The sequence below is a fragment of the Maniola hyperantus genome, chromosome 3 (genome assembly GCF_902806685.2).
Source record: "Maniola hyperantus chromosome 3, iAphHyp1.2, whole genome shotgun sequence".
Classification (NCBI taxonomy): domain Eukaryota; kingdom Metazoa; phylum Arthropoda; class Insecta; order Lepidoptera; family Nymphalidae; genus Maniola; species Maniola hyperantus.
In genome coordinates this window covers 9,709,057-9,734,780 of record NC_048538.1, presented here as the reverse complement: position 1 = coordinate 9,734,780, position 25,724 = coordinate 9,709,057, and the positions used below count along the sequence as shown (strand labels likewise).

Here is a 25,724-nt window from a genome sequence, read left to right as displayed (position 1 = left end):
CTCGGACGTTGTCGACGTACTAATAATATCCCAACTCTGGCACTGATCCAGGAGAGGCCTTAATGGCACTTCGATACACGACAGGTTTTAAAGTTTACACATTTAATGTCTTCAGATTTTATATCACTCCTATCTCAGATTAAACATACGAAACAGGTCGAGATGCCAATCGGGGTATGAGGCGGGGGGGACGCCCCGCACGTCACCCGCGCTATCCCGCACCGGGTTAGTGGGGGGCTGTGCGGATGTGCGATTCCCCGATTGCCATCTCGACCTTTCGCGTACTATAGTGTCATTAATTTCTTACTTAGCATACTGACATACAAGTAACATTCTTACAAAAAAAATCTTCGATTACTTAAAATTTTACTTGTGTTATAGGTAATATGCGTTTTGAGAATTCTTTCCGAGCATTTAATAAGTCCCTGATTAACAGCACTAAAGTGATGACTCTATTTTAGAAATCCTAATACATAATCTAGATTGTAGAGATTGTTGAATAATAGCTAACCGATTATTCACGATAACCCTATGCACGGTATCTCTAAATAATGCATTGTTTAAGCATTATTTATGGTCAATAACTGGGGAACCAAGCTACGCTTGGAGCTAAAAGCGTACTACCCAAACCCCAAAGCAATCGATTCCCCACTATCCCGTGAAAATAGAGCCTGCATCTATACGCATATAGCCACTCCTATATACACGAGCACAAATAACTATGTGATTTGTTGAATGAAATTTTTAACTTTATTATTGAAGTTATTATTAAATATATATACATTAACAGCACTTACTTAAATAAAAACCAGCCAAGTGCGGGCCAGACTCGCTCACCGAGTGTTCCGTATTACAGTCGTATTTTTTCGTCATTTTGCGCGATTAATCAAAAACTATTATGCATAAAAATAAATTAAAATCTGTTTTAGAATGTACAGGTTCGAAGGAATGCAAGAACGATTTACAAAATTAACATTTTTACACCATGATGCCAAATATCAATTTACAAAGAAGTAACATTTATATTCCCCTGGCAATGGCCAACAAAAACACAAGTCCTGTGTATTGACTCTCAACGAGACTGCTTCACTCTTTTGAAAGCAATGATATGATACATAGAGATATACCTACCAGTAGATACATAATTGTTCAAATGGATATGATATACATAGTTTGTAACCATTGTTAGTTATTACCACTATGAAAGGCTCAAAGGACAAAGAACTCGTAATAATTATGTGCGTAGTCACAGCAGTTTCGGTTTACGCTGCTTAGTACGTATAGTCCGCGACAGATCGAGATGGCTATCGGCGTATGAGGCGGGCGACGCCACGCACACCCGCACGTCCGCACCGGGTTAGCGCGGAGGCTGTGCGGGTATGCGGGGCGTTCCTTCACCGAATGCAATTTCGACCTATCGCGTACTATAGGTAGGTACTAGTACTACCTACTTCCAAAGTTTCAGTTGATTTTGAATCCTAGGAGACGTGTGATGGTCCCGACTCCCGACTATTGAACTAGCAACACGAAGTATAAATTATTATGTTTATTTTAAACTAGCTGATCCCCGCGGCTTCGCCCGCGTAGATTTAGGTTTTTAAAGATCCCGTATAGCCTATGTCACTCAGGAATAATGTAGCTTTCTACTGGTGAAAGAATTTTTAAAATCGGTTCAGTAGTTCTAAAGATTACCCCCTACAAACAAACTTAACGACATCGGGCCGTGCAGCAGAAATCGTAATATTTTAATTTCGCCATAACTTCAAAACCAAACGTCCAATTTTAATCATTCAAAGACCAAATATTATCTCCATAAACTGTTCTTAGTGATGAAATCATTTATTTTGATAAGGATTAATAGCATGAGTAAAATAAACGCGTTTAAATGTAGTCCAAAAAAAATTCAAGATTTTTAAATAAAAAAATGGTTGCTGTGCCTCACTCGACATAGATGGGTATAGTGTGTCGCGGACTTTTTTGTAGATATTTATAAGATCTACAATTAATTAGAACATTTTATGGTTCTATCTTTTATAGTTTAGGCAGCGTACGCAAAATAAGTAACTTTTCTGGTTGATTTTTTACACCTTGTGTCCGAAAAACCCAAATATCTTACGGAACCCTATTTTTTTCCAAAATAAAATATAGCCTATGTTACTCGTGGATAATGTAGCTTTCGAATGGTGAAAGAATTTTTAAAATCGGTCCAGTAGTTTTTGAGCCTATTCAGTACAAACAAACAAACAAACAAACAAACAAACAAACAAACAAACAAACAAACAAACAAACAAACAAACAAACAAACAAACAAAGTTTTCCTCTTTATAATATTAGTGTAGAAGTGTAGATTAAGTCTATCCGCCATGATGGATACTTTATATCAAGAATACTACTTACTATTATTGTCACTAGCCATAACCATCATCATCATGATCAACCCATCACCGGCCCACTATTGAGAACGGGTTTCCTCTCAAAGAAGGGTTTAGGCCGCCACATTAGCCCTAATATGTACTAACTACTAACGGACAATACTTTAATAAACATATTTTTTAGGGTTCCGTACCTCAAAAGGAAAAACGGAACCCTTATAGGATCACTTTGTTGTCTGTCTGTCCGTCTGTCTGTCAAGAAACCTACAGGGTACTTCCCTTTGACCTAGAATCATGAAATTTGGCAGGTAGGTAGATCTTATAGCTGACATTTGGGGAAAAATCTGAAAACCCTGAATTTAGGCTTACATCACACAAAAAAATTTAATTGTGGCCATGAACTAATAAGTAGTATTTTCAACTTTCGAAGTGAGTGACTATATCAAAAGGGGTATCATATGAAAGGTCTTTCTTCACCTGTACATTCTAAAACAGATTTTTATTTATTTTTATGCATCATAGTTTTTGAATTATAGTGCAAAATGTCGAAAAATACGACTGTAGTACGGAACCCTCATTGCCCGAGCCTGACTCGCACTTGGCCGGTTTGTTAAATTTATGTATTTAAAACATTCACTCACTCATCACATCAATAATTGAACTTTATCATCATCATATTAACTTCTGCTATTCATACGTAGATACTTAGTTAAAAGTAATACGTACAATAATAATTATATTCCGATTTTGGTTGTAAGAATGCCTATTTATATGCAGCGCTAAATCAGAAAACATGACAACAGCAGATTCTACATTATAGGACACTGGGTTTATATACTCCAGGGTTCAAATTAGCTTATAGGCATGATATGAGGAAGGTTGATTTGTATTCAAAACAGGTGCGCGTTCGAAGGTATCAGCAACACGCTCGTCATACAGAAGACCGTGCCTCAGCACGGCAGGATACATTAAAAACCGACCAAGTGCGAGTCAGGCTCGCGCAATGAGGGTTCCGTACTACAGTCGTATTTTTTCGACATTTTGCACGATAATTCAAAAACTATGATGCATAAAAATAAATAAAAATCAATTTTAGAAGACCTTTCATATGATACCCCACTTGATATAGTTATCTCACTTAGAAAGTTGAAAATACTAATTATTAGTTCATGACCACAATTTTTTTTGTGTGATCTAACCCTAAATTCAGGGTTTTCAGATTTTTCCTCAAATGTCAGCTATAAGATCTACCTACCTGCCAAATTTCAAGATTCTAGGTCAACGGGAAGTACCCTGTAGGTTTCTTGACAGACAGACAGACAGACAGACAACAAAGTGATCCTATAAGGGTTCCGATTTCCTTTTGAGGTACAGAACCCTAAAAATGTAAAAAGTCAGGAATCCGATAGACAATATTATATCCATCCGATCCACGATTTTTTTGTTTGTAGATAATAGTACACCTACTCAACAGAATTTCAAATAGTTTGAGAAGTATCATATTATTATTATTGTTATTCAGCGCGGGGGTTGTGCGGGTGTACGGGAAGTACCACCCCCGATTGCCACCTCGATCTGTCGTGTACTATAAATAATGTCAACGGCAAAAACGGTAGGGTTTTGCATGATTTATTGATACATCATATTTTTGCGTTAAGCCTATATATCTATTAATAATTCTATGTGTAACTAATTATTTCAATTGCTAACGAATAAAACTATACAGCCAAAGATGCGCCAGATTGGAAAAGTTCTTCTTGTTATTTAAGTATCAGATTTTTTAGTTCAATTAGGTTAGTATACACTATCTATTTGTATACTTATATTATAAAGAGGTAAAGTTTGTTTTTAGGGGATAATCTCTGGAACTACTGAACCGATTCTGAAAATACTTGCGCCAGTAGAAAGCTACTTTATTCCTAAGTGACCAAGGCTATATTTTATTTTCAAAAAAATATAAAAGGAAAAGGTGACTGACTGACTGATCTGTCAACGCCGCCTCAAACGACTGGACGGATCGAGCTGAAATTTGGCATGCAGATAGCTATTATGACGTAGGCATCCGCTAAAAAAGGATTTTTGAAAATTCAACCTCTAAGGAGGTGAAATAGGGGGTTGAAATTTGTGTAGTCCACGCGGACGAAGTCGTGGGCCTAAGCTAGTTTTCAAAAAAAATTAGAGCTGGCGCGGGTCGCTTGTCACCAATAAAACACAGTATTAGGGCCGACGCAAACAGACGGAGTGGAGTGAAGTCGATTTTTTTGACTTGTGCACAATGTTTACTTTGTCTTGTGTGCAATAAAGTATAAATAAATAAATGTCCCGTGTCATATCAGGGAGACAGCATCAAGACCGGGAGCCGCAGCAGAAACAGCTGAAAACGGCAAGCGGCGCAAGCATGCCTCTCTTATAGAGAGTTACATTTTTGTTCCGTTTGCCGTGGAGACCCTGGGGCCATGGAGTCTTAGTGCTAAAAAAATTACGAGACATTTCACCGCGATTAATAGCCTCATCTGGTGACACAAGGGCTGACTCATTTTTTGCGCAACGGATCAGCCTGGCTGTCCAGCGCGGAAAGGCAGCCAGTATTCTTGGCACCATTCCACGCGGGCATGATTTGTATAGTAATTAGATAAGGCTAGCTTTAAGTTTTATTGTAATATTTTTATTAAAAATAAATAAATACAATACAGGTGAAATTGATATATTGAAAACAAAACGGAGTCGCGCGCGCTATTAGGTTAGCCGCGCGCCCTTTGAGTTGAAGAAAATAAAGCTTATTTTAAGCTGTTCAAGAAAAACGCTGGCTCTGCTGGTGTGCATTGCGTCTTAGTTAGTTAATTAGACAGTGACACACGTGAAATACATTCAGATAGTGCTGCATGTTAATATTTTACTATCATTATTATGCCTTTAGAGTGGTTTAGACTAAACGTTTAGAGTGGTTTGTTAGAAGCATCGATGTATAGGCAAATTAAATATTAATGGAAAAATGGTCATGCGAATGTATTATTTGAGGTCCCAATCTTTCCACTGATTCAAAATGTTGCTTCCTAGTAAACAGTGGCGTGCACAGGGTTTGAAGCCAGGGTATGCATTAGTTAAGTAGGAACCTGTTTACTGGCAGGTCATAATGAAAAATATGCATTGAGCTATTACAACTGGGGTAAGCAGTGAATTTATGCCTCTATTGCCTGCACGCCACTGCTAGTAAAGTAAAGATAAGTCATAAATTCGGCGGTTAGTTTGCAGTAATGTGCGTAGTTAGATGTGATTTGAAACCTGAATACCATAATTAGGTAGTATAGTACCATAATTAGGTACAGTAGCCGACAAAAAATAGTGTACATCGACCTTTAGAATAAGATTTCGGCTTTGTAGAGCGTTGTCTCTGTCATTCATACCTATGTGACGTTTGGTCGGTCTCAACAACAGAGACAACGCTCTACGAAACCGCTATCTCTTTTTAAAGATCGATGTACAATATTTCTTGCCGGGTACTGTACATGTACAATTATAGAGGAAACTCAAAATGTTAGCTGGATGGAAAGGGCAAACGAAACAGTAACTTATATTGCACGGGCATACATAATGCAAATGGTATGACTGGATTAGGTGTAGTGTAGGTACTTACATAACGGTACAATACACATAAACTTGAACGTATACATACACAATGGCTATACACGTATCGCATTCACATGCTAATAGAATAAATTTGTAAATACCAGTAGGGTAGGTGTTCCTGTATCGATGACATTGCCGTTACTCACCTGCAATAAATAAAATTTCCGTAAGTAACGCAACACTACGTTTACAACCAATTTGTCTAAGCGGAACTAACTGCAGACGACCGCTTTTTGTCTTATATGATACATCAATTTCAAACGGACAACGAATCAAATCAGAATCATTTATTTGAACAATTACAGGTACAGAGCAGGTCTGCCAATCCGCTCTTTGCCAGCGTGGTGGACTATGGCCAAGCCCTTCTCATTCTGATCTGAGACCTGTGCTCAGTAGTGAGCCGGCTATGGACGCAACAACACGCTGTGAGTTTTTTTTTGGTGTGTTGTTTGTTTGTTTCGCTCAATGAACGTTTTCAGTCTTTGAGCGTAATTATATAGGTACTTGTACGTTATTCTAAACTTAATATACTTACCCTCTAACAAATAAACCTGGAATAGCGGTGGAATAGTTATACTCTGTTTTGTCTTTTTCCTTCAAATGTCAAATTACTGATGACAGAGAAAGACAAAACAGAGTATAACTATTCCACCGCTATTCCAGGTTTATTTGTTAGAGGGTTAGTATGTATTATGTTGAAATTTAATCTTAAAATAGAAAGAAACGATGAGAGAGCCTCTCAATTACAAAAAAATGTAACCGAATTTTCTCGAAGCTCGGATATTTTTCCGACAAATTAATGAACTCCATTCATCGTCTCAAAAGCCATTTTGCATATTAAGTATTATACTTTAATTAAAATTTTGCTTATTTGATAAGTTTACAAGATTTAGTAGGTAGGTATGGACCGTACCGTTTAAGTACTAACGTATGTAGTGCCTCCACCTATGCGGGATAGTTATTAATTAACGCACATTTAGTTGATACCTACTTAATTATACAAATTCTCGAATATCTTAAATGGCTAATAATAGAGTGCAATTAAACAGGTACAAGCTGACCCGCCCCGGCATCGCTCGAATGGATTTTTTGACAATCGGTTAGGAAGTTGAATTTGCAAAAATCCTACATTTTGGCCCGAAAACCCATACCAATAATTTCATAGATGCAACTTGAAAAAGGACAGCCTTTCACAAAAACTTTTATTCTATATTTAACCCTATTAGGGATGGAATATCTTAGTCAAAAGGAATTTATTGTAAAAAAATATTAGTTTCCAATCCCAACGCGTTGATAGATCAGTCAGTCAGCCAGTCAGGACAAGTCTTTTTATATTTTATCAATGCACTTTACCGTACCAGTGTTGCATTACTTTGAAATCGCTGCGGTTCGACGGGGCATCGCAACGGTCGCGAGCTGAAACCGCTCTGGCAGCTGCCCAAATACTTTTCGTTTGCCCGCTCGAGACCGGGATAATTCGCCCTATTCACCCGCATGCTTAGTATGAGATTGTATATCTCAGTAACGTTGATAGTATTCGAGTGTCGAAACAATTCGGCGTTATAGTAAACTGGGCCTAAACTGTCTTGTTTTAAAGCTCAAGTTTGTCTATACCCATTGCTACAAGCGGTAACGTCAGAGTAAACTAGAGTGAGGGAAATCTAGGTTTGATCCTGAATCGACGATATCTCAAATACTCGTATTAGGCTATGGTGACATAAAATCATAGAAAAATAGGGCTACATTAGGGCTACCTGCGCCAAATGTACTAACATTTGACGCCTGCCAGTAACGTCAAAGCCTCAACGTTTTGTTAGAAGTTCCCTAACTGTCGTGAACTGTGGTAACGTTGCGAAATTACAATCTGCGGTATTGAATTTTTGACTTAAAATCATTTTGAGGTCCATTTTACTTTGACGTTAATGTGTTTCGAATCTCGAATTCTACCAACGTTCAACGTTGGTGAGAAGTAAAATCTCATACTAGCGAACTCATACTAGTGAATCGGAATACATTTACATCGCACCGTAGTGAGATAAAAGCAATAATAGCCTCTGAGGCCTCTCAGTTCCGTCGAATTGTTGTTGCTCTTATAACCCTTGCAGTTTTCATCTATCAGACATAGTTATTAATAGGATTACTGTAGCGAGCCACCCCGGCTTTGTGTTAAAACTAGTGTCTAGTGACAAAACGCGATGCGAGTAGGTATATTCAAAAATGCCGCTTCGCTGCCTTCTCCTCGTGAAAGATAGAGAGAGTTGAAAGTCCAGTAGGCATTTGCCTACATTTTATTCTCGAAATATTGTTTCGGGAGATAGCGTTTTTACCCCCCTAAACGTTTACAAAATTAGTAATTTTTTGTCTCATTAGATTCAGTACACCTTAATCTAGGCTCATACGTTTTATTTTTTTAGTATTTTAGTTTCCTTAAATAAATAAAAAACACTCAAGAAAGTTTTTAGCTAAAAAATATGGAGTATGGTTAGACGCTAGTAACTTTTAACATAAGCAATATTTCTTAAAAATTAAAACGTTCGAGCAGAGTTCTTCATTATATCTTCAACATTTATAAAAATTATAAAAATTAGACTACGTTTACTAGACGATCCTCTTAAGCTATTTACGCAGCAGACGCCACAGATGCTCTTAGATGGGACGGTTTATTCCGACTTAGTTTTTTGAAAAAGCTCATAAATTAAAGTATGAATGAATTAATTAATTAATTAATATACTTTTATTGTACACCACAAAATTAGTGAAGAAAAACACTTACAAAGCAAAACAAAAATATAGGCATAAAAAACAGTTTTTAAGGGTGTCTGGCAATGCATGACGTGATTTCTAATACTATTTCGAAGAAAATATAAAAACCGGAAAAGTGCGAATCAGACTCGTTTTTAAGTTTCAATTCTAAGTATGAGGACCCCCAAAATTTATTGTTTTTTTTTTCTATTTTTGTGTGAAAATCTTAATGCGGTTCACAGAATACATCTACTTACCAACTTTCAACAGTATAGCTCTTATAGTTTCGGAAAAAAGTGGCTGTGATATACGGACGGGCAGACGGACAGACATGACGAATCTATAAGGGTTCCGTTTTTTGCCATATGGCTACGGAACCCTAAAAATTAGACTTTATACTTTTACGTAAGGTGTTTTACCAAGAGTATCTTCTATTATATTATTAGGAACACAATGGGTATATTATTTCAGTTAATTTCATTTCTATTATGATAAAGACGAGGACTATATTTCATTAAATAAAATTTATTTTATACCAATGCGGACTGCCATCCATTGCCTCAAATAGGTATGAGATAACCTTTAGGGTCGGACATTACTACTATATAATTTCGAAATAGCATCTGATGCGGCAATAGTCGTGATAACCGTTTCAAACTAGCTCATTCTAATGAATAATATTAAGTTAACAATACAAAGATATGTTTTCATAAAAGTACCGTTATTACACATAAACCTAGACCTAATAATAGTCTTTATATACAAATCCTAAACACATCTAGACTCTGCTTTCTTAACTATCTAAAGGTTTTACACCATAATATGTATACTACCTACCAATAGTAAACAAGAAATAAAGGTAAGGTTAAGACAAGATCGAAACCAGTTTTAAACGATGAAGACTTAAAAATAAAATAAAGTACTTAAGTATTTAGTGATCTTGAATGCGATACTTTTATTCTCCATTGTAAGACGTTATATTTTATCAACTAAAATGACATTCAAATAAATAGCTACAGTGCCACCAACTGATCAGTTCAGGTGGTCAAAATTGGAACTAAAGTGCGTCAGCCGCCATTTCAAAATCCACGCGGATAAATTCGCGGGTATCAGCTAATAATGAATACTAATATAATATTATAAAGAGTAAAATTGTTATTTTTTTTTGTTTGTAGGGATAATCTCTGGAACTACTGAACCGATTTTGAAAATTCTTTCACTAGTAAAAAACTACATTATTTCTGAGTGACATAGGCTACATGTATTTTAGCTTCATAAAAAATTGATATATCTACGAAAATTGTAATAAGCTACCCGTGCGAAGCGGGGGCGGGTCGCTAGTATTGAATATAATTAAACTATATTGATCTTCGGTATGTTGAAAGAATTTTAATTCCATTTTCTTGGTGAATTTCTTAAATTAGCAATACCAAATTCTCCACTAGCGACGCTGTCATCTAAACAGATAAGTTGGTGGCACTGTAGCTTCTAACTTCTTGGCTTATACCTAATGTCTTTTCAATAGCACGAAAAGAATTTAAAACTCTTTATTTTATTTTAAGATAGACGAAGGCATTTATTTAACTATACAGGATGACCCTCGATAAAGTGCAAATACGTATTAGGTAAGTTGGTAGATATTCAAAAATCGGTTCAAGATCTTCGTGGTAATGTACCTACTTCCAAATATATTAACGAAACGTTATAAATCTTGATTCGCAGCCGGATATTAATACAGGTACCAGATGCATAAACCTCTTGAAAGATGACCCTCGATAAAGTGCAAATACGTATTAGGTAAGTTGGTAGATATTCAAAAATCGGTTCAAGATCTTCGTGGTAATGTACCTACTTCCAAATATATTAACGAAACGTTATAAATCTTGATTCGCAGCCGGATATTAATACAGGTACCAGATGCATAAACCTCTTGAAAGATGAAGTACCGCACTACATAAACATTACTGTTCTAGTTTAATGCAAAGAGCAGAGAGCTTTAATTCTTTCTGTCTTTATAACATCGTCGAAATTAGCATCAGCATAATAAATGTACATTTTTTATAAATGTACACATAACACAACATTGTTTTTGTCAAAGAGTTTGCTTTAGGTACTTCATGATAATAGCAGTCTGCAGTACATACATAACAGCATGCATTTCTCAATTTTTGTAATCAATAGGATAAAGAATATACGTATTGTCCCATAGCGGAGGTACCTAACTTAATATAAATAACTCATCAACTAAAAAATTTAAAAAGAAGCTTTTTAATCACGTGATACAAAATGATAGTTTTTCCTCTACCTTGACTAAATAGCTTAAACTTTTTGTTTTTAATTTTACTGTTTTTTGACTTCACTGTTCACACATAACAGTAGAAATAATTTAAGGGTTTTTGAAGAAAAATATTACGTATTAAACTTATTTCACACTACGGGATATAAATTTATTATAGTGCGGTGAAAATAGACATTCAAGGTTACAATAATTTGCATAGGGCTAAAAATTGGTGCGAATGTTTGGAACATCAATAAAAATAGATTCCGACTTTTCACAACTCATTTATAATTTGGTGTTCCCCACACTCATACCAATTTTTAGCCCTATGCGCATTATTATACCCTTGAATGTCTATTTTGACCAGACTATAATATAATTTATATCCCGTAGTGTGAAATAAGTTTTACACTTTATTCATGCAGATATTCATTAATAAATAAAGCAAATCGCCTTCAATGCGCTGAGTAACTTATACTGAGTATGAGTTTACAAATTTCTAGGGTAGGTAAATAAATACTTATAGTCCACATCGTCGACAGACGCTTGCGCACGATAAACCTGCCAACAGGTATGTACCAACTGGTTCGCCTTCAGGCACCACATTCAATAACTGCTATAACTACTACAAGGTACCGAATTATTGCGGATATAACCCAGCAATTATTATAATTGACTAGCATACCTACTACCGCGGCTCCACCAACAGAATATTTGAGATTGCAGTAGGTACCTACATTCCAATTAATAAAAAAACACATGCACCGAAAAGTCATTAATTAAGTCGGTAATTTAAACGGTTAACATTTGATTTAATCTTAGGGCCTGTTTCACAAACGCCCGAAATTTGACATTTTGACTGATTTTCAAAACAAAAACTGTCATAAACCGCGGTCTGGCATCGTTCATGCGATTGTACGAAAGTTTATACTGTTGTTATTGGGTCTTGCGGGAAGGTACCTGACATGGTAAATTCAAAATTTTTAGATCTGTCTATTCAATTTAGTGTATCAACCATCGAAATATAAATATTTCGTGTACAACGCTACAATCGAAGAATCATGGTATTTATTATCACAAACTGGACAACAACTAAGTAATAATTATATTATACTTGATATTACTTTACTGGTAAAAATCCTACAACCTTTGTACGCAGAGACATCACAGATCTAAAGGCTTGGAAATACACAACACGAACGCGCTTTAGAAACGTGTCAAACCCGGTCGTTAGCGATAATTATATAAATAACCAAACTATATGGTAAAGAAATTCATCGAAACACTTACTTTTGGTTAAATTTACACACACACACAAAATAGACTTCTGTGTAAGCTTATTTAGTAAGCGGAATGCAACGCAACACTGGAAATCATGTCGGGAGGCGGGACTAGCGACCTGCGTATCTTTTCCCTTTGATCCCTCCACGTATTGTGTATGTATGATTTCTGTAATATACAATATACATATTCGAGATGTTACGGCGGTACCGTACCGTAATAGCAGTAGAAAATAGTAACAGAACCATTTTGAGCCACCAACCTACAAACGACACTATGTTTTCGAGTTGAATTTCGAATGTTTCTTGTAAACAACTTGTTTGTAATTGGTTGGTGGCTCAAAAAGTTTAACGCCCACTGAGATTTTTGCCTCTGTCATTTGTATGGGATTACGTAACAGAGAGAGGGCTATACTAACTCCTTTCCGCGATAGAGCATAGCAGTACATCTAAAGGACACCGCAAAGCGCGCGGTTACGCTTTTTGTCTATCCAGGTCCTAACGAATTTCATCTTGTTTCACTCAATCAGTCAATAGCGTGACCTCGATATCATTGTAAACAACGCACAATGCTTTTATATTCAACGAACAAAGATTATAGCCAGGAAGACTGATCATAAAAACAAACCAATAAATAATTAGTGCTATCTTTTTGTAATTAAATGACGTGTCTGAGAATAACTATTCTTGAACTTATAAAAACTCATTGTTCTTTTCTTACCTGATGAATAGATACCTACTACAGATACTACCTACATAGTTTTTACAATTCCAATTTTGTCAGGGATTCAGTTAAATAAATTATCAATTATAAATAATGTCTGTCCCCGCTTTACTCACGTGTGTAGTCGACGTTAGCCCGACTAGTTTCGAACCCATACGGGGTCCTTTTTCAAGGGAGTCCGTTCGCGCACGTGCCGCGGTTTTGACTGACACACACACACACACACACACACACACGTGAGTAAAGCCGGGACAGATATTATTTAGAATGGAAATCACGAACGGTAGTTTAAACGTTATAAATAGTCTACTTGACACTATTTTAAAGTTGGTCGTAAATGGATAATATTTGTCCTATTATATCAAAAAAATTAACACTATATTTTTTGCGCCCTAAAAACCATAAAACTTTAATTTAAAAATATATTTTTCTTAGACAGGTGAAAACACTGTCGGCCATGTTTGGCCGATAGATTATCTGTGCTCTAACGTCATGCATTTGTAAACAACAGCATAACCTCCCAAAGTTAATAAACATGACTTCTATTATACTAGTTTACATGAAAAATATAGTAGTTATCGTTATTGTATCATCCGAGAATGTAAAAAACGCATCGATAAAGACCACAGGAAAGTTGTGGATTAGAGTGCCCAGTGAAATAAATATACGTAACACGCGAAGACTTGCTTAAAGGGATCCTATATGACTAACGACTTCAACCCAAATTTATTTTTGCAAAGATCACTTTGTTGTAAGTCTTACTTAATAACTTATTCAATTTATAAAGAGAAAACGATAATTTTTTACGTTTACTATGAGTTTTTAGAAATATATAAAAACTAGCTTATGCTCGTGACTTCGCCCGCGTGGACTTCATAAATTTCAAACCTCCATTTAACCCACTCAGAGGTGGAATTTCAAAAAATCCTTTCCTAGTGGATACCTTCTCTTTACCTACAAAGAACACACCCACCAAATTTCATGTATCTAGGATCAGCTGTTTAGATGTTTAGGCTGTGCGTTGATATATAAGTTAGTCACGACTCTAAATTTTATATATATGGATACTACGTTAGTCCCCGCGTCACATCGGGATGACATTTCTTTGTTTATATATTTAATGACGTCACATCATGGCTGACAGCGTTTTCTGCGTTTCAAATAAAAATAAAAACTGTATTTTTTTAAATTGGATTTATATATCCATCCTGCGTTTTTAATAATTGTTATTGATATATTTCGTTGTCTTAAGCAAAATACTATAATAAATAATCATTTATTGGACGAAATTAGATATGAGTCAAGTAGCCTATTATAAATAAATTTTGCTTTGATTTTTCCAAAATATACATACAGCTTTGAATTTTCGAAACAAAAATAGAGTTGAAAAAAGTTGTTACTAGAAATCTGTAAACTAACCAACTTAGTAAAAATTGTTTGTATGATTTGCTTTTATAATAATTATGACTGAAAACTTTAAAATGTAATTATTTAGATGGGCATAACAATATTCGATTCGGCCTCTCTTTCGAAAAAAACCGAAGGTTGGCTCGGGATCAAAAGATATACTAATTAGTAAAATAAAAGCGGCTAAATAATGCAAATTACGTTTTCCTGATTAAAATGAACTAGAGGTTTCTTCTTGGAAACCTAATAGTAAGTCAAGGACAATTTTGAGTCAGCAAAATATGCCAAATTGAATGCTAAATTCGCTTGTTCCTTAATATTTTGACAAACAAAATGCAGTAATTAATACTTACAATATTTAATCATTACTTATTTTTTCGGGTTCAGTGCCTCAAAAGGAAAAAAGGCACCCTAATAGGATCACTTTGTTGTCTCTCAGTCCGTCTGTCTGTCTGTCTGTGGTGTCTGTCAAGAATACCTATAGGGCACTTCCCGTTGACCTAGAATTCATGAAATTTGGCACGTAGGTAGGTCTTAAAGCACAAATAAAGGAAAAAATCCGAAAACCGTGAATTTGTGGTTACATCATTAAAAAAATTATAACGTGTTCATGAACAAATAAAGTATTTTTAACTTTCAAAGTAAGATTACTATACCAAGTGGGGTATCATATGAAAGGTTTTGTTTTTAGAATAATATTTAGTCGCCTTTTCTGGTCTGGTATTTGGTAGCTTTCAAGCGTAGTTAATAAAGAAAAAAAAATATTGCTACAGGTACCTACCTACCTTACCTACTCGTATTTTGTATAGATATAAGGGATTAATAATTTTAGCAAGTAACATTTATATAATAATTTTCCAATCGGATAACGTACAAACATTCTTATTTTACTTGCTTCCCGCTGAACTTTAAAGTTTTAACGATTTGTGTCAGTCTTTTCCCGATCGGATGATGTACAAACACTCTTATTTTATTTTGCTTATAAAATACATAGCTTCAGTATTGCAGAACATCCTTATTTTACCGGTTTTAAGGTAGAAAACAAACTTAATTTTCACGACGTTATTAGATATTTGATACCTATCTACTACCTAGCTAGTAGCTACCCGCTGAACTTTAAAGTTTTAACGATTTGCGTCACAGTCTTTGTAAAAACTTTCAACAGTGTGGTTTGTCATCCTCTCAATGATGGTCTACTAGTATTTTATTTTGTATTGTACTAACTAATATCGAATTTTCAAAGTACGTACCTACTGCTCATTAAATGTTTTACCTCCGTGAAAACTCTGACATCTCGATTTCTCTTATTGGCGAAATTTCAAATAACTTAGCGAGTACAGGCTTACTTTTAATATGTCCTTCATCAATCTATACCTACTAATATTATAAAGACACCTTAACACACGCACACACACACTCGCATACATGCACACCACTATCACTTGTAATAGACACCGGTATAACATGTCCGACCTTAGCGCACCAAATTGTAATAACATTTATTCAAGTTTTTAGAAATGGAGAAGGCAACCCACTGTAATACAGTTTTTACTAGTGCAGGGGTTGCCCATTCATACGTCTACTAGACCTAGGTCTACTTAATTGTTACTACTTGTTTTTTTATCTGTATAATAAGTATTTTTTGTGTTCCTTATATGTAATTTAATATGTAAAGAGGTAGTCAGTTTGTGAGTTGGTATGTAGTAAGTATGTACTATGTAAGGGGTAACTAATATCTGAATCTGAAACTAATGATCAGATTCTGATTAGATAGCTTCGTTACTCTCGAGTGTTGTAGGGCATAGGCTACAGAATTTATATGACATGAATAAAGTCGCGGGCAGAACACTATTATTTATATAGATATATTAATAACAAATACGCGAAACAAAAGCTTGTAAGTTTTTCCACGGTATCCTAAATTATATTTGCTTTGATTCGATAAAATGAGTATAATTTTATTTCAAAACACCACTGTAAATATTATATAATATGTAGATAAGGAATGCAAATTATACATAATAGTACTCGTGTCGCAGTCCGTCGTGATACGGCGGCGTTTAGTTCGGAATCTGCGACTGCTCTTGGACCAATGCCAAGGTGTCCAAAGATCTTGGGAAGATAAATGGTGACATCCATACTTCCATACTTAATATTATAAATGCGAAGGTGTGTCTGTCTGTTTGCTAGCTTTTCACGGCCCATCCGTTTAACCGATTTCAATGAAAATAGGCAGAGATTAGCTTGCATCCCGAGGAAGGACATAGGCTACTTTTGATCTCGAAAACCAGAGTTCCCACGGGATTTCAAAAAAACCTAAAAACCTAAATCCACGCAGACGAAGTCGCGGGCATCATCTTGTATACCATTAAAAAAAACTCATAATATTCAATTATTATAGGTATATTGTGCAAGTCTTGCAAAGTACCTTAATAAAGTAGTACCTATCTGTTTTAATTCCAGAACTTCACAAATAAAATAAAAAAGTAAATGTAGGTAAACCTGTTATAAGTATTGTTTATCTTTCAAGAAATTGTTTACTATTTTCACCGTTGAAAGCTACTTTCACCGTGGTAGGTACAGGTTTTATTTTCGATTTGCAACGGCACCAGACCGCAAGCCAAAATACTCAAGGAAGGAAGTAAACAGAACAAGTGGTTAATAAAACCGCATGAAGGATTAAATCGCCGCAAAAAATATTCAAGCGGTTGTTTACTATTTATGAAGAAACCGTAGGTCGAGGTGCATGCAGTGTGCGGACCAAGTTCGAGCCTAGCGCACGCAGTCAGTATACATATTCATTTACACGAAACATTTCGCGCTGTTGTTACAGCCCTCATAAGCTTAGTCCGCGAAATAAACTTTAAGCACTTGTGATTAGATGACGCCTGCGATTTAAAAATTCCATGGGAAAAGATTTTCCGAGATAAAAAGTAGCCTATGTTACTACAGGTCTTTAAATTATATCCATGCAAAAAAAACACGTCAATTGATACGTTACTCTGCTGGGGCATGATTGAAGGACAAACCAACAAATCAACATACCAACAAACCATCAAACCAATAAACCAAAAAACCAACAAACACCCTTTCGCAAAAATTTAAAATCCGAATACATAATTTATTCAAAATAGCTAATAATTTTTTTTTGATTGTCAATTGTTGGATTTGTAAGATAATTGTTATACAAACTTAAAACTAGAGCTATGCATTTATAATACGGCTAATGATAACAATAATCAGAGTTTTAAATCTGTAAGTGTGTAAATCGTATCTGAGATACAGAGGTCCAAAAATTGTATAATATAGTAAGTACCCCGTCAAAATTATGAAGCATTTCCATACATAGCAAGTTGACATTTGGTAGGATGATAAAGAAAATTATCAAAAAACCGGCGAGCAAAGTGCGAGTCAGGCTCGCGCATTGAGGGTTCAGTACTACAGTTATATTTTTCCGACATTTTGCACGATAATTAAAAGAACTATGATGGATAAAAATAAATAAAAATCTGTTTTAGAATGACGACCTTTCATATTATGATACCCCACTTGATATAATTGCTTACTTCGAAAATTGAAAATGCTATTTATTAGTTCATGACCACAATTTAATTTTTTTTGTATGATCTAACCCTAAATTCACGGTTTTTAGATTTTTCCCCAAATGTCAGCTGAAAGATCTACCTACCTGCCAAATTTCATGATTCTAGGTCAACGGGAAGTACCCTGTAGGTTTCTTGACAGACAGACAGACAGACAGACAACAAAGTGATCCTATAAGGGTTCCGGTTTTTCCTTTTGAGGTACGGAACCCTAAAAATGCCCAAAAGTTGCACTAACTATACTACCTCCCACAGTTTTACGTAAGAATTGTACCTATGTGTCGAAGAAGATATCCTCCTAAAGCTGTATGGTTTTTTGCTGTTGCTGTTGGCTATTTATTGGATCTAGCCAAGATCTTAGTTATAATTCGAAATTTCAGATTTCCGTTTTTGTTTGGGATTAAACTTTACTCTTTACATATTACATTGTGGTATTTCTGGAGCATTATAAATTCATAACAATGATAGTAAGCCATTTCAATTTTCAACGTCTTAACATGATCATCCGCTGATGAGTTGTTTACTAGCATGTCCGCATATATCCGCTTTAAACCGTAATCCGACGTAATGGTTTGTCCATCAAATGGGAGCTCAGAGAACAAAATGAACATCGCAGCACTGACTCGCTAAATTTTACACAAAGAAAGTAGGTGGTTCGCTCATTTCACCGGGTGCCATTATGTAATGTCACGAACATCTAGGTTTGTTCAGTGCAAGGTGTTCCCGAACGAGATATTTTGCCATTATGTTATGAGCTGTGAGCTGTAAGTAAATTCAAATTTTATGATAATATTATGCGTGCTCAGTCCTAGTTTTCCAATGAGTTTTCGCATGAATTTTAGCTACATCTATTACGCCACAGGAACAACAAGAAAAATATTTTTTCCACCATTTATAAATTATTCTTTCCTCAACCTCCGTGCCTTTGTCTTGTCCTTTGATTATTATCAATCTTCCAAAAATAGCTGTCTAAACTTTAAAAAAGTTGCAATTTGCATGTCATGTGTGAACAATGAACATATTAGTTAAGTATGTATACTTGATAATCGCTACCGCTAAAGTGCATAAGCCAATTTAACCGACTGAGTTCGCTAAAGTGTAAAAAAATTGGTTCGGGCCTTAAATTAACTATTTAATGTTGAGATTCCTAAGGTAATCTGCCGTCCAGGAATTCTTTAGTCAAATTAATTCATGAATATGGTCCAGAATTAAATCTGGGCGATCAGATTTCATTTGCATTCCGACAGAAGCTCGCGAAGGAGATCCTGAATGAAGCGAGTCTATGAGTGGAGCGAAGAGAGGAGGTAGTGAGCAATGCGAGAACCTGACATTTGTGCTGAAACAAAGGTCGAGTAGGTGAAGCTGAATGAAGGGCTAACGGATCGAGTCTTCTGGCGTAGCCCGTCCAAATCCTTATCTTTATCATTTCCATCACTAGCATCATCATCATCATCTCCTACCCTGTCTGTAAACGTTTCTGTGGTAAGTACTACTTACTTTCTTTTTACGTATGTCTATGATAATATACATATATATATACGTATATTGTATACCCAAAATAGAAGGTTCCACGATTAAACGCTTTCGTCGTAGATATACGTTAACAACTTATATTTTATCATGAGAGTACCTAGCTATTACACCGAAAAAACTGTTAAATGAGTCGGAATCGACACAATCAGCTTCTGGAAATTGTTTCGAGATAAATGTAATAAAAAGGGTCTGAAGCACAGAAGAATTTTACTGAACATAAAACATTTCCAGCGATGACGCGAACTTTTGTAAGTGAAACATTTATCTAAAGTCATTTTCTTCAAGTTTAATTTTCACGAGTGACGAAGACTCGTGAAAGGAGAATGGTGCTCTTGTGATATAGCAATTTTCTTCTTTACTAGGTTATGCAAGCCTGTTTACCGGTCTAAGTATAGGGGGCGACAAACAGACATATTCGTCCAATTTTGTCAACTTAGGGCCGATTTCACCAACGTAAAATAAGTCTTATCCGAGAATAGATTTGATATTTTGGCAGGTTTTCAGTACAAAACCTGTCAATACGCCGAATTTATTCCTCGATTAAACGTCACTCTACTTTGGTGAAATCGACACTTACAGTACCCAGTAGTACAGTACATAGCTGCATATAAAATGTTCTGCCACTGGATCATCCGATTTAAATCCGGGCCCGACAAACGACAAGAGGGAACGGGGGTAATTGCGATTGTAAGTAATCTCACTATCAGATATTTTAACAATATATCATAGTCCAACTTCAAAATACTGAAATTTTAACCAAACCAGTAATGCCATAACGTAAAATCTCTTTGTAGTTCTCAAGATTCAACAAATCATGTTGAAGAATTTATGGCACCGTTCCATGAGGATACACTCAGATTTCTAGAATTTCCTAATTCAAATAATATAACGCTGACGAAAATCAAGTAATACCTGCACGTCGTAAATATATGCATATATATCATAATATCATGAGTTCATAATTTGAAAAATTTACAAAATCGGTGAAGATTTTCCGCACAAGATAAAATCGCACACGAAGGGTCCCGTACCATCGTACAAGATATACGTAGATCTAACACTTCTATGTAAACACTGCAAAATTTATTCAATCAATTTTTTCAACAATTTCGGACCTAGAATTATGAATTTTGGCAAGTAGGTATGTCTTACAGCAAACGTAAAGGGAAAAATCCGAAAACCACTAAAAAAATTAAAATGTGTTTTCGAACAAATAATAATTAGTATTTTCAACTTTCAATGTAAGATTACTATACCAAGTGAGGTATCATAATATGGAAGGGCTTTATCTATACATTCTAAAACAGTTTTTTTTTATTTATCGTGCAAAATGTCGAAAAAATACGACTATAGTATGGAACCCTCGGAATATGTATTTAAGAAGATTAAGAAGATGAACGTTTTGAAGGCATCTATTGATGAAATCGATGGATATTACCTCGATTAATGTTACACAATCTTTAGGGCAATAGGGAGATTCTTAGTAGCGGATAAGTTATATTTCCTCGTTTCACCTTCAAAGTTTGTAATCAGAGAAAATAAGTAAGTCGTTAATAGTCGCAACAAGAACGGCAGTGTTACCAGCTTTAAATTAATTTATAACTTTCCCGAAGCTAACAACAATAGAGCCGCCATTAAAACAGGTCGGGCTCGACTATAAGAATTATGGGGTTAACCAGAATGAAGGCTTTTGTGATAATACTGATCATACCTACTGTCTGCATTCTTGGTTCTCGCCTTATGACTACCGAATTTGAGCAAATCATTTTGAAGTATTAATTAAATAAGTAAGTAAATAAGAGTGTCTCATAAAATTCAGTGTTAAATGTATACTCAATCTACAAATTATACAACCATCGTCCAAATCGTACGTAGACCGTACAAAATCAGTATCAGTGTGTGCATTTTGTATCTGCCTGCGCTTTGGGTACAAAGGTACATCTGAAACAGTAACTAAATATAGTAACTACTTCATATTACTGATTCTAATAATGACACTCCTGCAGAAGGATACAATGTGGAGCGGAAAGCCGAAGTTAATTATTTTCCGCACAGATCATTAAAAAGCGCGTGTCGGTTAGAAAGTGCATATAATAGTGGAGCATTAGAGCTCAACGTCCGTTCAACAGTGTAATTGAAGAATCTTACAACGTCACAATCACGCACCGTTTCAATATAGCGAGCAATTAGACTATTAGTTGATGACTGAATTTGTTCCGACTGTTCCAAATACAATGTAAGTATTGTACTGTAACGACGCAAAAATTTACCTACTATTTATATATATAAAAGGAAAAGGTGACTGATTGACTGATCTATCAACGCACAGCTCAAATTACTGGACGGATCGGGCTGAAATTTGGCATGCAGTTATAACGTACGCATCCGGTAAGAAATGATTTTTGGAAAATTCAACCCCTAAGGGGGTGAAATAGGGGTTTGAAATTTGTGTAGTCCACGCGGACGAAGTCGCGAGCATAAGCTAGTCAAAAATAAAAGTCACTGTTATCAGTTGATCACCATAATAGAGCACTACAAAACTCTCCGCTAATGTGAGGCTATTCATGAAACTGGTCTGAGAAAACTCTAAAGAGAAAACTATTTTTAATGCCTAGCGATCCTCCACAACACTGACGAATTTACGACCATTTTGTAGTATAAAATAAACATGCGCCGTGTAATTGGTATCTGTGAGGAGAGCCAGACATTGGCGCGGATGCCCCTTTGTAGTAACGATGTAGTTTTATTGAAAGAGCTTTTTATAGAGAGAAAGCCAGGACGTGCCAGACCTTCATTATTTTATAAAAGCTGAAAGTTTCTCTGCGTACTGCGTATTGTCCCCGACATATCGAGGAACGATCAGTGACTATGAAGTTTGGATCACGGTGGCTTTCGGAGATAACAGGTAATAAAGATATAAAAAAAATCTGACGTCAAAGTGTGAGTACCTACTACGTAGACGTAAGTGTAGGTACTAGTTTCCTATCTAGTATTCACTTCAAATAAAGCAAAAGGGAGCACCGCAAGCGTCAGACTACCTACACAGCGAGATAATGTAACCTGCAATACCCTTTAGCAATCTTTGTTCATAAAACATCTTACTCCCTTGAATTGCTTTTAGTTAATGCTTTATGATTGAGAACCGGGCTTGAAAAACTCGTAATGCACGTTCATTTAATTTTTCCTAATTCTTTGATCTTTTCAACAACAATTCGTTTTGTAAATAAGTAGGTAGATACCGGTTAACCATTATTGTTTAAAGGGACGATGGCACAAAACACAGTTTTGTTTGATCATTATAGTTCTACGAGCGTCCGAAACATTAGGATTTCTTGGAAGTCCAGTGAACAATGGCTACCTGCGTATAAAACTCAACAGTGCCAGGTAGACGGTTTAACCAAAGTAATCGCGTCCGTGAACCCAAAATGCGGACAAAGGGTGGCATGTGAACAGTTTGTTCTTATTACAGACCGCAGCGTGTTCGCCTTGGAGCCCTGAGCAAGTTCCTATAATCTTCCTTTCTTCTCATAATTATTAAAAATTATTAATTACCTACTCTTTTTTAGGGTTCCGTACCTCAAAAGGAAAAACGGAACCCTTATAGGATCACTTTGTTGTCCGTCTGTCTGTCCGTCTGTCTGTCAAGAAACCTACAGGGTACTTCCCGTTGACCTAGAATCATGAAATTTGGCAGGTAGGTACATCTTATAGCTGACTTTTGAAGCCGAAGGAAAAATCTGAAAACCGTGAATTTAGGGTTAGATCACACAAAAAACATTAAATTGTGGTCATGAACTAATAATTAGTATTTTCAACTTTCGAAGTGAGATAACTATATCAAATGGGGTATCATATGAAAGATCTTCACTTGTAAATTCTAAAACAGATTTTTATTTATTTTTACGCATCATAGTTTTTGAATTATCGTGCAAAATGTCGAAAAAATACGACTGTAGTACGGAACCCTCATTGCGCGAGCCTGACTCGCACTTGGCCAGTTTTTGCACCTAGAATTTCAAAAGTAATCGATACTAACATTTTATAAATGCGATAGTTTGTCTGTCTAGTGTCTATCTGTCTGCTAGCTTTTCACGGTCCATCCGTTTAATCGATTTTGACGTTTGGTACCAAGATGCTTGCATCACGGGGAAGGACTATTAGGGCGTTTGTGCACTCATCCGTGAAATCACGGATTCCGTAAAAACACGGACCGAATGAGTACGTACTGTATATTTGTATGCCGGCCACTTCGAAGAATCACGGATACGAACCAAATATGGATGAGTGCACAAAAGCTCTTAGGCTATTTTTGTCCCGGAAAATAAGGAGTTCCCAGAGGATTTTTGAAAACCAAAATCCACGCCGACAAAATAGCGGACGTATCATATGCTTGGTACATAGATGAATTGATTTGGAGGATATTTGCACCCCGCAGACGAAATTATTCTGTTTATAATTGTATAGGCATAATACGCGACAGGTTGAAATGGCAATCGGGGAGGGAACGCCCCGCACCGCACATACCCCATAGCCATAAGTACTCCGTCATAAAATATTAATAATAAACATAAGATTTTACTGGCGTTCCACAAAGTAAAAACATGCTATAGAATAGGTAGGAAAATTCATAGAAAAGGTATTAGGTAGGTACCTACTTAGATGTATTGGTTGTTCATCTCAAAGGAAAAACGCTTTACTTTAGCTTTGATCTTTGTTTTTGCAGCAATAAAAAGAAGCTGGGTAGGTAAATATTATATTCTCCTCTAATAAAATTAATCTTTCCATACTTTATATACAATAGGTATAATATACCTATTATACCTATTGTATATAAAGTATGGAAAGATTACACTAAGCAACTATAGTTTTGTCTAAGAAGTATCTATTGATTACACTATTTATCTTAAGTAATTTTTATATGGCTTCTGTGGTCATTAATAGTTGTCGAAGAATCTACCTAGATAATACAATATTAATGTTGTCTTATAATCTTTAATCTGTATAATGTATATAATATATAATGTATATATGTATATTACATATAAAATTCAGTCCTGACTGACTTATATGTCAACGCACTGCCTAAACCGTTGATCCTAGAGACATTTTGTTTCTAGGATCAGCGGTTTTATTTTTTTTTATAGAGTAGGTATCCACTAAGATAAGATTTTTCCACCCCTAAGTGGGTTAAATGAGGGTTTGAAATTTATGTAGTCCACGCGAAAGAAAAGACTGATTTGACTGACTGATCTATCAACGCACAGCTCAAACTACTGGACGGAGCAGGCTGAAAGGCATGCAGTTTGCAGATAGTTATTATGACGTAGAGATCCACTAAGGATTTTTGAAAATTCAACCGGTAAGCGGGTAAAATAGGAGTTGGAAATTTGTATAGTCCACGCGGACGAAGAAGCTCGCCTATATTTATAGTACTACTACAATACACATGCCTTAGGTAAAGTTCTATGATTTACTAGAACTACTATAGAGTTAGGTCTAGGCAAAAAAAATGTAGGTAGGTACGTAACAGTAACAAAACAGAGTGAGCAACGATAATACGAAAAAAAAATAAAAAATTATAACTTCTGTTCGCTGTTCGACTAGCTTTATCTTTTTAGGACTGACCTAAAAGCAAACCAGTTCCATTTACTTAATAATAAAAAAAACATTATTCCGCACAGAGATTCTTTATATTTAGTTTTATTATGATTCCCCTCTAGCACAACCAGCTAGCGACATACAATAATGGGTAGGTTATAGGTACCACGTTTTATAGCGAGCAAGTTTTTAGGGTTCCGTACCTCAAAAAGAAAAAAAGGAACCTTTATAGAATCACTTCGTCGTCTCTATGTCTGTCCGTGTCGAGCCTGTCAAGAAAATGTATAACTTCCCGTTGACCCGAAATTTGGCAGGTACATAGGTCTTATGGCACAAGTAAAGGAATAAATCAGAAAACCGTGAATTTGTGGTTACATCACAAAAAAAAATGTGTTCATGAACAAATAATTAGTATTTTCAACTTTTAAAGTGAGATTACTATCAGGTCTTTATCTCTACGCAAAAAATCATGTCAATCCTTTGCACCGTTGCGACGTGATTGAAGAACAAACCAAAAACAACAAACACACTTTCGCATATTTTATAATAAGGGTACTGATA

The 25,724-nt window shown here is 35.6% G+C and overlaps 1 protein-coding gene across 13 annotated transcripts in view; it reads right to left on the bottom strand.

The window, feature by feature from the left end:
* Rbfox1 (RNA-binding Fox protein 1) overlaps window positions 1-25,724 on the bottom strand; it is a 73,065-nt gene that overhangs the window by 41,228 nt on the left and 6,113 nt on the right. For all 13 annotated transcript variants that reach the window (XR_011238488.1, XR_011238490.1, XR_011238491.1 and 10 more), the window contains exon 2: window positions 6,101-6,145. Coding sequence is in view for 10 of the 13 variants with exons in the window: in XM_069509153.1 (XP_069365254.1) it covers window positions 6,101-6,145 (45 nt within the window). In the remaining 3 variants the exon portion in view is untranslated. The remainder of the gene's footprint in view (window positions 1-6,100; window positions 6,146-25,724) is intronic.